This window comes from Alligator sinensis, unplaced genomic scaffold (assembly GCF_000455745.1).
Source record: "Alligator sinensis unplaced genomic scaffold, ASM45574v1 scaffold424_1, whole genome shotgun sequence".
NCBI lineage: Eukaryota > Metazoa > Chordata > Crocodylia > Alligatoridae > Alligator > Alligator sinensis.
Window position 1 is genome coordinate 349,444 of NW_005842113.1, and position 12,620 is coordinate 362,063.

The following is a 12,620-nucleotide window of genomic DNA, read 5'->3' on the forward strand; positions in this document are numbered from 1 at the left end:
CCCCCCCCCCCCCCCCCGACCTGTGCCAGCATCTCTGATCCCTACTCACTCCCTGTCTTCTGGCTGCCCATGCTGTCTGTCCTGGGGGAGCAGGCAGAAAAGGGTTTATCTGCTTAGCGACCACTGCTGTCTGGGTGGGCTTAGCCTGGAGCAGAGCAGCAGCAGTGGCAGGGCAGGGGAGAGCCCCAAGGGCCAGGTGGGGGGAACCAGGAGAGCCCCAGAGGCCAGAGGGGGGGTGATTCTTACCTTTTAGTCCTCAAGGTCCCTGCTGGCCTGAGAGGTGTAACTGCTTCAAGCTTGAGCTAGCACTAACACTGATCAATATTACATCTTCCCTGTGACTTCCATATTGACCCTGGATTGCTCAGTTCCTTCATCATGATTTTACAATGAAAGGAAGTTAGGCCTACAGTTAGTTCATTATCATAGGTGACTGGTAAGGGGGTAATTGGGGGTGGGTACGGGCTCCCCCTGAGATTGGCTGCCACCGGCTTCTGCGGGAGGTTGCCACTCGCCACCCTCCTCGCTCTGCCACCGATGCTGGCTTCTGTGGGCAATCACCATTCACCACCCCACGGCTGCTGCTGCCGGCTTCTGCAGGCAATAGCTGCTTGCCGACGCCCTTCCCCCTGCCCCTGCCACCAGCTTCTGTGGGCAGTCGCCGCTTGCCACCCCAGTGCCAATGCTGCCTCCCACAAACTGCTCCCCCAGTCTCAGGAGGCACCAGTCACCCATGTCCATTATAGAAGAAACTAGAATGATTATGAAGGAATTTGAAAATAGCCAGTTATACAAAAAACAAAGGACAAAGAAATCCTCTTAACCATATTTCATGAAAGGCAGGAATATGCCACTCATAGTTGGCATCAGTGACATTTTGTAGCAGTGAATTCTCCAGGTTAAGCATTGGATACACTATAGATAATGTGAACTTTAAGAAACATCATACTAAGGATTTAAAAAGGTAATTTTATAGGAAAAATGAATCTCCATGCTTTAAGGCATAAAACAATTAAAGGGTTAGGGAGGAATTTTTCCTGGGGCAGATGTCTGACAGCTGCCTACTGCAGCTTTCATCTTTCATTGAAGCACCTGGTACTTGCTACTCTGGGAGATAGAAGCCTGCTGAATGGACCAGACACTGATCTGATCCTGTATCATAAATCTTATATCTAGCACTGTCACTGCTATTCTTTCTATAAACACTGAATGCCCCCTCCTTCCCATTATTGCTTACCCCATTAATTCTGGGTAATACAGAATTAACTTTGGAGCAAGAGACATCAGCAGTACAGACCAAGCAAGGTTACTCTCTGGGCATTGCCATGAGACTTTTAAAGACAGTACTCATAGGAACAGGGACAAGAGATTGCATATTGGAGTTTGTTGAACAGAGTGAGACTTAAGATGCGAGTTGATTGGGTAACTGCTGCATTTAACAATGAGAGGATTGTAGATCCAGTCTAACGTTGTAAGCAGTTTTGGGTTTAGGGGAAAGGTTAAGGTTCAATATGGACTCCTCCGGAATTTAAGGTGTAGACTCTGCCACCTGTTTTCTCTAGAAAGACACTTTGAATTGGAGATTACCAAAATGGATTGAACCGTTGTGATCATCTAGTCCTGCACATGTGCTCTGGAGTGGGAGGGGTGTTTTAATTAGAGTGGCTCTCTTGAAGAGGATATTGTGCTAATTGTGGCATATCTGCCAACAAGTTTGGCCCCCGCTGCCTTAGTTTATACTCCAGCAGTCATCTCTTTATTGTTGATACTCCTAACCTGACTGTTTTCATTAGTTTCTCTCTTTTCCTCACCCCAGCAGCATCTGGCATGGTCTCCCTGCTCTTCCTCTTGACTAAAACCTCATATTTCTCATTTTAATATTTTACTTCTAAGATATATTAACATATCATATTTCCCTCCTTGTTTTCTCTTAATTCCCATTAGATTTTGATATATCATTTATTCCATTATTCAGAAAATTTGTTTTTTCTATGAGACACTGGGCTGATAGCTCTTTAATGAAAGATACTGCACAAAGTCCCAGACTTTTCTGAAGTATGTATCTAAGCAGCTTGTACATTTGTTCTCTGCAACAAAATGCATCTGGATCATTTTCTGTGTTTATATTATAGTACTGCAATTATTTTCCAGGGATTTTTTGTATATGTGTTTGTGTCTGCTGTTAAGATACATGGGTACCAGGTGCTACTTTAAATGGAAGCATTATTGTATAGGCAGATGGATAGAAACTTAGAGCTAGTGAAGACTGCTACAGGGGATACAGTACAGCTGTGAGAAGTGATATTTTGTGCATCTCATATGCATCCAGTTCAGCTGTGTTGCCTTGTAATTTAAATTGTATATGGAAAAGTTAAGTTCCGTGTAAGATATCAAACCTTGTGTCTGATAATCTTTATTTTACAGCATGGAAAATTTGGTATGCCTCTCCTCATCCTAAATTAGAAAGTCTACTGATTATACCTGAACTTGCCACAAAGCATATTAAAATCTGGCAAACATATATTGTATTCACTTTTATACAAATGTCTCCTCTCCTTGTGGTTGAAAATTAAAACACTCTGCGTTAACATTTCAGTTGTAATTATAGAGTATGGCTTGTATAGTTAAATGAACAATGCTGAATTCAAGATTATTTATTCTCTATTCTGCCACAATCGGTTTTGTTCTTTCCGCTAAAGTGTAGCTATAATTAGAAATGCGACCATGTAAAACTGCACTGTCTTACTAACCTCCCTTCTTTCTTGTTTGTATTCAAGTCATATCTGCTTGCTTTCCAAAAAGCATCAGATTTTTACTGGGGCCAAACCACTCTAATAGGACCTGCTTGAAACTTACAGGACCTGTGGTTGCTCTGAAGCAGTGCTTGCCACCTCCATTTGCAGGGATTAGTTATGACTAGGAAAATCATGAAATCTGGGGTTGTTCACAAAATCAACTTAAAAAAACCCCTTAAAATAAAATGCAAGCTGCCCAATTGGAGTCGGTGCTCCTTGCTGCTCCTGCAGCCTCACAGTCTGTGCAGGGGAGGAAGGTGCTGGCTGGTGGGGTGGCATGAAGGACAGCAGGCAAGATTGCAGCCATCCCCTTGCCCCTCCTCCCCAACTAGGGCCTCTCTGCCAGTCAGCGCTGAGGGGAAGGGCCAGTGGAGCACAGCCAGGAAATATCCATGGAATTTGCTGTTTATGCCATGACCAACCTGCAGAAATTGTTTAGTCTCATAGTGATTTAGGTAGGTCCCTAGCTATTGGCCATACCCTGTCACTTTCCTTTGAAACTCTAGATTCCCAAATTTCAAAGATTCTTTTTGTCTTCTCCCCTGGCTCCTTAATACCCTGTGGCAGCACACCTTTGGGTGCTTGCCTCTTTAAGGGCTGGAGCAGGCAACCAGCAGGTGCCTGATTAAGGTGGCCATTTTAAAACTAAGGTCAGCCAGGCAGAGTCAGCAGTGTGTTGCTTTCAGCCAAGGGAGCAATATCACCTGACTGAGATGACGCTCATAAAATCCTGGAGGTAAGGGCAGGAGCTAGGGGGATGGCTTGGAGGCTTCTGGGCCTGGTCATGACCTAAAACTGCACTCTGCCAGGATAGGGAGGCCTGGTGGGACTGCTGGTGGCATGGCAGCCCCACTTAAATACTAGGAGCACTCATCTACCTGGTGAAATGCAGGTCAGGGTGCCTCAATAACCCCTAGCTCCCACAATATCATGGATACAAGGGCCAGGCACGGCTATGGCCACCTGATCCCTAGGGGCTGTAAAACCCCAGTAGTGGAGAGAGGCCAGGCATGTCGGTGGCCACCTGAGCCTGCACAGGGGAATGAGACCTTGGAGGTCCTAGGGAGGGGATATTTGTGAGACGCCAGAGAGGGGGAAGTTATGTGGCCCTAAAGGGAGAGGGCAGTTGTGGGGCCTGCCCAGAGTAGGGTACATTTTTACTGCCTGAAGGACTGGGCATAACTCATGGTTGAGTAGGGTTGTGCGATGGTCTGAAGGGCAGCCCCAGGGGGTGTGTGGAGTAGGGTTGAACTTGAGTAGGCCTGAAGGACAACACATGAGCCCCATAAGTCTGACTTTAGGCTGGGTGTGTTATAAGATCCTGGATGCCATCTGCGAGGCATGGGCTGCAGTGTAGAGGAGGTTCAGAGCTGTGGATAGCACCCCCTGGCATTGGGGCCTGTAATGGGCAGACTCCTGCATTATACCACCAGTAAAGGGAACAACAAAGTCATGGCAGAAGAGACTGGGTGGACTGCTCCATAGACAGGTGGGGGAGCTGACTCGAGACTCAGCCCTGAGCTTCCCCCTGTCACATACCCTTTCCCAGAAATCTTTATTCATTTACTTCTGATGTCTTTTAGGTGGACTGTTTTCCACCTAAAACATATGTTTTCCAATTACTTCATGGAGCTAGTTGATCTTTCCTTCTACAGTCTTCTGGAGGTGCCAGTAGGCATCCCCATCTTCCTGTGTGGGTATCCACCATGAAATATCATTTTGCCCAGTAAAAATCTGATGGTATTTAGAAAGAAAACAGAGGGGTTTCAAGGGATATACAAAAATGTATTCCCTCCTTACCTTGTCCTCCACATTGTCAGGAAAAGAAACACTCCATCTGATGCTGCAAGCTAACATAGAATCAGAGAGCTTGGATAAACTGCACCCCATGTGACTTAGCTTTGATGTTGCTGGGTATTGTCTATCCATGGGACAATAATATGTGCTTTTGCAAATTGAGAGCAGTAGTCAACTCCTCATTGCAGCTGGTTACTTTAACATAATATACAATAACTACCATTTTAGAATTTGTCAGATAACTTCACTTTAGAATTCACAGATTTCAAGGAAGAGGGAAGTACAAATGCAGTATTAAAATAACCTTATCTATTTTTGTAAGATGAAGCTAGCAGAATTTTAGGGGGAGGTTTAAATACAATACGTATAAAACACAAGTATGGTTACAGTATTAAAAACTTCAAATTCTGGAAGTCTAAAAGTAATGGTTTCCATTGCTTTGTTCTCAAGCAGAGAGGAGTAGGAGATACTGCTTTGTGAGGGGTCTCATACACTGGATGAAATGTCTGAAGTTGCTTTTGCTTGTCTAGGTAGAACCTTTAAATATGACAGTTCTGGCTAATATTTACGTTCTTTATGAATAACATCATCGACTATCCATGTTTGTCTTAAAGTCATTTTTGTAACTAAAAGTCTATGTATTTTTATTAGAACTAGCCAAATAATTTACTCTCAGAATTTCTTATTTTCTGAAGTAACGATATGGAAGTTTTCCCCCCATTATTTGCTCAGTTCTACTCACTGCATTACAAATTGCTTTGCTATATCTAAATTCCAAAAAGGATTGTAAAAGTCAAATTCTGTTATAAATGCTAACAACAGCCTTTGCTTCTGAGGCAATTCTAGTTAGTAGGAATTTCACTAAAGTAGATTACTGCTTGTATTTAGCCTGCTTTGGCAAGAATGCTGAATCAGCAAAGGCAAAGGTGATCTAATTTTTCTTCTTTCCAGACACTAATGGTAATCTCACTAGAAAATAACTGCTTTCCATTATGCTTTTGAGATCTGCAGCTTCTTAATTAATTGACTCAGTTGCATTTTTCCACCACTAAAACAGAGCAGAATCTTAATCTATCCTCCATTATGATCCAGTTGCTCCAGTTATTTTCATTAGTTACTGGAATAATTTAAATTAGATAGTACTACACACATGTTTTTATTGGAAATGACTTCCAGGAACTCAAAATCCTGAGCATTGTTATTATACCATGAAAACTAATTTGTGGGCTATAAAACTGTTTTATGTGCAGGTCAATTTTATAGTTACTAAATACATTTTTATCTTTGTGTCTTGCAGTTTTCAGTGAAGATCTACACGCCAGCCTATATTTTGTCAATGCATCTTTGCAAGAGGTAGTGTTTGCTAGCACCACAGGAACTCTGGTGCCCTGTCCTGCAGCAGGGATCCCTCCTGTGACACTCAGATGGTACCTAGCAACGGGCGAGGAGATCTATGATGTCCCAGGGATCCGCCACGTCCACCCCAATGGCACTCTCCAAATTTTCCCCTTCCCTCCTTCGAGCTTTAATAACTTAATCCATGATAACACTTACTATTGCACAGCTGAAAATCCTTCAGGGAAAATCAGAAGTCAGGATGTTCATATTAAGGCCGGTAAGTATGCATCTTCACTATATCAATTCAGTTGGAACGAGGGGTAGACCGTGTGTTTCAGGCTTAAAGTTATAGCTACTGGGTGCATAAACATGAGATGTTTACTGCAGAGCTGCCTAATTAGCTCCACAATAAAGTGTCAGCATTTAGACATGCAGCCCTATTAGGCCGCAGTAAATTAATAAATGCTGCCGTAGGATAGTATTTGTCAACACAAGTACTGTCCTGTAGTGGTGTTATTTACTTTGCCATAATACATGTGTAGACATTGATGGGACTGGCTGGAGGGTGCATCAATGCGGGGGCTGCCTATCAACTAGCCACACAATGAAGTACCCATGTGCTCCAGCCAGCCCCTCCACAGCATGTTGCACTGAGTCAGAGCAGCCCTGGGCTGGCAGGTTGACCACCCAGGCTCCTTGTCTGACAAGGCTGCTCTGACCCAGCTCAACATGCTGCAGTCCCAGGTGCATGTGTAAACATGGCACCCAGGAGCAATAAACTCTGGCGCATAGTATACCAGAGTTTATTCAGTCAAATTTATACCACGTCTAGACATACGCATTGTGAATCAGAGTAAAGAAGATGGTCTGGAAGGACAGCCCTATTGGTTTTACTAAGAGCAACCAAAATGCCTTTTTTAAGAGAGAGTATTTCACAAATATAATTAGGACCATTGAAATTAAAAGATGACAATACCTGAACCATTTATCAGAACCTATCACTGAAGAGCTGGCAGAGAAATGGGGACAGTCCTTGGACAAGGTTTGGCAAATCAGAAAAGTAAAACATTTCTCCCCTATTTTCTCTCTATTTGTGACCTGGTTTTGAGACGGGACAGAGATACACACATATAATATAAGTAATCAATATTATCAGTACAGGGAATACTTTTAGTTTTAAGTGAAAATATTCAGAGGGTCTTTTGTGTCATGAGCATAGAAGTTTGGCAACTATTGTCCATGTAGACTGAATAATAAGAGGCTCACTCAGCAAGAGGAGAAATGGTTTAAATGAGATCAGAACGGAGTCTTTAGTTAATACTATTTTACTAGCCCAGCCAACACATAGCTTAAAAACTACATCTAGTCAAGTTTGATGAGCCAGTAATATGAATAAAGCATGGAGAGTGCAGAGCAGATTCTTGGTGAATACAACATTATTAAAGCTTCATTGGAATCAATTGAGCTGTAATAATTTACCCTTGCTGAGGATCTGATTTCTGGTGTATTTGCAGTAGTAATTCTAGATAAATTGCAAACTATGCACATATATCATATTCTAGAGCTGTTGCTTTTCTTAAGGCTTTCTATTTGCAAATAAGAAAGAGCCTGATTGATGAACATTATGCCAATTAATAGTGTTCACTACTAAGTTGTGCTTTTATTGGGCACATCTATACGAGATGCTTTACTTGGGATTAGAGATAATTACAGCACAGTAAGCATCACCATCTACAAATGCAGATCCTTACTGCACAGCAATTGGCTCTAATTGTGAGTAAATTTGCTACCTGCAAATGCAAGTAGCAAATTAACTCTTGATTACTTACTGCGCAGTAGTGCATGTATAGACACCTGACTGGGAGCACATTTGTTCCCTGTCAGCTGGGCTGCAAGGGGTGGGAAATTGCTCCCTGCTGCCAGGGTGGGCTCCCCCCACCAGAGCCCAGGTGGGGACAGTGTCACCTTTCCCTGGCAGCTCTCAGTCCCTGATCTGCAATTGTGGGGCCAGGGCTACAAGATTCTTATCTCACAGCCTGAGCTCCTCAGTTGTAGGGCGTGGGCTGGGAGATGAGAATCTCTCAGCTTTGGCCCCAGGATTGGAGAACAAAGTCTTGAGGTAAGTGGGGGACCTGAAGGAAGCAGAAACATGTGGGGCAGCAAGGGAGGCCTCATTTTTCCTGAAAAAGTAGGGCAATTGGCTAGTCACCTCAAGAGTCCATACATAAATGCACAGAGCCTTGGAAAAAAGCAAGAAGAATTGGAAGTCCTTGCATAGTCAAGGAGCTATGACATGATTGGAATAACACATTTGGTGGAATAGCTCGCATGACTCATGGATGGGTACAAACTGTTCGGGAAGGATAGGCAAGGCACAATAGGAGGAGCAGTTGCGCTGTATCAAAAAAAAACAACCTGTGCCATTGCTCAGAGCTCCTGTATGAAAATGGAAATAGGCCTGTTGAAAGTTTCTAGGTTAAGATTAGAGGGGAGAGCAACAAGGGTGATATTGTGTTGAGTGTCTGTTATAGACCACCAGACCAGAAGGATGAGGTAGATGGGGGTTTCTTCAGACAACTAGCAGAAGTTTCTAGATTGCAGGCTCTGGTTCTCATGGGGGGCTTGAATCACCGTGATATCTGCTGGGAGGGCAATATAGCAGGGCACAGGCAATCCAGGAAGTTTGTGGAGAGCACTGGAGACAACTGCCTGGTACAAGTGTTGGAAAGACCAACTAGGGGCTGTGCTCTTCTTGACCTACTGCTCACAAGCAGGGAAGAACTGGTGGGGGATGTAGAAGGGGATGGCAAGTTGGGCAGGTATGCCCCTAAGATAATTGAATTCGGGATCCTGACAAAAGAAAGAAAAGAGAGCAGCAGAGGAAGGACCCTGGACTTCAGAAAAGCAGACTTTAACTCCCTCAGGGAACTATGGGCAGCTCCCCTAAGAGGCCAGTCTGAGGGAGGAGTCCAGGAGAGCTGGTTGTATTATAAAGAAACCTTACTGAGGGCACAGGAACAAACCTTCCTGATGTGCAGGAAGAATAGCAAATGTGGCAAGTGACTAGCTGGGTTTAGCAGAGGTCTCTCCAGTGAGCTTAAACATAAAAAGGAAGATTACAAGAAGTGGAAGCTTGGACAAACAACTTGGGAAGAGTATAAGAACATTACTCAGGAAGTCAGGGATAAAATCAGGAAGGCCAAAGCACAATTAGAGTTACAGCTAGAAAGGGACATGAAGGGTAACAAGAAGGGTTTCTACAAGTATGTTAGCAACAAGAGGAAGGTCAGGATAAGTGTGGGTCCCTTAATGAATCGGGGAGGCAACCTAGTGACAGATGATGAGGAAAAGGCTGAAGTACTCAATGCCTTTTTACCCCAGTTTTCACAGGCAAGGTCAGCTCCCAGACTACTGCACCAGGCAGCGCAGTTTGGGGAGGAGATGAGAAGCCCTCAGTGGTGAAAGAACAGTTTAGGGACTTTTTAGAAAAGCTGGATGTGTACAAATCCATGGGGCCAGATGCAATGCATCCAAGGGTGCAGTGAGAGTTGGCTGATGTGATTGCAGAGCCGCTGGCCATTTTCTTTGAAAACTCGTGACTATCAGGGGAAGTCACAGATGATTTGAAAAGGGCAAATACAGTGCCCATTTTTAAGAAAGGGAAGGAGGATCCAGGGAACTACAGACCAGTCAGTCTCACCTCAGTTCTGGAAAAAATCATGGAGCAGGTCCTCAAAGAATCCATTTCTAAGCACTTGGAGGAGAAGAAGGTGATTAGGAACAGCCAACATGGATTCACCAGGGCTATGTCATGCCTGACCAACCTGATTGTCCTCTATGATGAGATGGCTGTCTCTGTGGATGAGGGGAAAGCAGTGGACATAATATATCTTGACATCAGCAAGGCTTCTGATACCATCTCCCACAGCATGCAAGCTGAGAAAGTATGTGTTAAATGAATAGATTGTAAGGTGGATAGAAATCTGGCTGGAGTGTTGGGTTCAATGGATAGTAATCAATGACTCAATGTGTAGCTGGCAGCCAGTATATAGTGGAGTGACCCAGGGGTCAGATTGCACCCACAGCAAATCTGCAGGGGACATCAAGTTGGGGGTGAGGGTGAGGGAGTGTAGTAGATGCACTGGAGGGTTGGGCTATGATTCAGAGTGACCTAGACAAATTGGAGGATTGAGCCAAAATAAATCTCATGAGGTTCAACAAGGGCAAGTGCAAAGTCTTGCATCTAGGACAGAAAAATCCCATGTACCTCTACAGCCTGAGAACTGAGTGGCTAAGCAGCAGCTCTGCAGAAAAGGACCTGGGGGTTATATTGGACAATAAGCTGGATATGAGTCAGCAGTGTGCCCTTGTTGCCAAGAAGGCTAACAGCATACTGGACTGCATTAGTAGGAGCATTGCCAGCAGATCATGGAAGTGATTATTTTGCTCTATTCTGCACTGGTGAGGCCACATCTGAAGTACTGTGTCCAGTTCCAAAAAGGAAGTGGACAAGTTGAAGAGAGTCCAACAGAGAGTAATGAAAATTATTAGAGGGCTGGGGCACATGACTTATGAGGAGAGGCTGAGGGAACTGGACTTATTTAGTCTAAAGATGGGAAGACTAAGAGGAGATTTGATAGCAGCCTTTAACTATTTGAAATGTGGTTCCAAAAGAGGATGGAGTTATAGTGTTCTCAGTGGTCATAGATGACAAAACAAGGAGCAATGGTCTCAAGTTGCAGCAAGGGAGGTTTAAGATGGATATTAGGAAAACTTTCTCACTAGCAGGATGGTGAAGCACTGGAACAGATTACCTAGAGAGGTGATACCTCCATCCTTGGAGGTTTTTAAGGCATGGCTTGACAAAGCCCTGACTGAAATGATCTAGTTGGGGATGGTCCTATTTTGAGCAGGGGGTTGGACTAAATGACCTCCTGAGTACCCTTCCAACCCTAATTTTCTATGATTCTATAAGGATCTCCCAGCCCTGGCCCTGTGACTGTAGAGTAGAGTCTGGGAGCTCTCTGCTGCCAGGGTAGGAGGACATTGTCTCTGCCCAGGCTCCAGTGGTAGAGCTGGCCCCATCTGCAGGCAGCTCCTAGGGGCAGGGAGCAATGTCTCAGGCCCTGCCAGGAGTCATCTGTCTCCTGGCCCCATGCTTCTTGCTAGCCCCTGGGCTAGCACCCTGGTTGCTTCAAGGTCCTGGTACAGAGCTGCAGGGAGCAGGAGAAGTCTGCTGCTAAGAGCAGCAAATCTGTTTCTGTGTGTCTGCATGTGTAGATGCATGCCAGGGAGAGTTTACTCTAGAGTACTTTACTCCTGAGTAAACTGCTCCCTGATTATTTGCACATGTAGACGCACCCACTGACACTAAAAAATAATTTCAAAGACATACAAAGTGATAATTAGAAAGTATGAGGAAAAATTTTACATCTTCAAGAAAAGTCTTAAATACATTATCCAAAACAGTCTAAGAAAATAGATAGCCATTTTCAGTTTAGAACATGGGCATTTGAATCTCTTGAATTTGTAGACAAAAAGCATGATAGGCTTCTGTTTAAGGTTGAACAGAGTCCATATCAGTTTCCATCTATGCATTTGTCAAAGCCTCTTAGTCTTTGAAGTTCTTTCGTTCAAGTTACTTTAGGCAGAAATTCAAAAGTGTACAGTGGTTTCATCATGACATTTTGTGTGCATGTGATATACCAAAATTCACATATCAATTGGCCAATTTTTATTGTATTACAGAACACTTAAAAAATTGGTATATCTTGGTTCTGTATCAACTAAGGCTCTGATCTGTGCAAGTAGAGGAGTGCACATTGCAGCTGAAAATGTGCACATATGGTTTTGTAGCAAGCCATGTGTTGCTCAGGGAATCCCCAAAGAAGTCATGTTACCCTCCAGGGGACAGTTTCTGGCACAAAGAAAGTAATTCTGATAAATAAACAACCATCAGTGTTGTCATAAACAAATGAAAGAATGAAATCTAGTCTCTTTTTATGACCAGGTTACAAAACACCTGGACGCAGGAGTAGGGGTTGATGTTGTATACTTGGACTTCAGGAAGGCCTTCAATACGGTATCCCACACCATACTGGTAAACAAGTTAAGAGGCTGTGACTTGGATGACTACACAGTCCGGTGGGTGGTGAACTGGCTAGAGGGTTGCACCCAGAGAGTCGTGGTGGATGGGTCGGCTTCGACCTGGAAGGGTGTGGGCAGTGGGGTCCCGCAGGGCTCGGTCCTTGGACCGATACTCTTCAATATCTTCATCAGCGACTTGGACGAGGGAGTGAAGTGTACTCTGTCCAAGTTTGCAGATGTCACAAAACTGTGGGGAGAAGTGGACACGCCGGAGGGCAGGGAACAACTACAAGCAGACCTGGACAGGTTGGACATATGGGCGGAAAACAACAGAATGCAGTTCAACAAGGAGAAATGCAAAGTGCTGCACCTAGGGAGGAAAAATGCCCAGCATACCTACTGCCTAGGAAATGACCTGCTTGGAGGCACGGAAGTGGAAAGGGATCTTGGAGTCCTAGTGGACTCCAAGATGAACATGAGTTGGCAGTGTGACGAAGTCATCAGAAAAGCTAATGGCACTTTATCGTGCATCGGCAGATGCATGACGAACAGATCCAAGGAGGTGATACTTCCCCTCTATTGGGCGCTGGTCAGACCGCAGTT

General features: G+C 44.3%; 1 protein-coding gene across 1 annotated transcript in view; it reads left to right on the forward strand.

Annotated features, from left to right (window-relative positions):
• Positions 1-12,620, forward strand: part of DSCAM (DS cell adhesion molecule) — a 758,565-nt gene that overhangs the window by 138,266 nt on the left and 607,679 nt on the right. Inside the window, 1 exon segment of the mRNA XM_006024681.1 lies at positions 5,890-6,207. Within this exon segment, the coding sequence (XP_006024743.1) occupies positions 5,890-6,207 (318 nt within the window).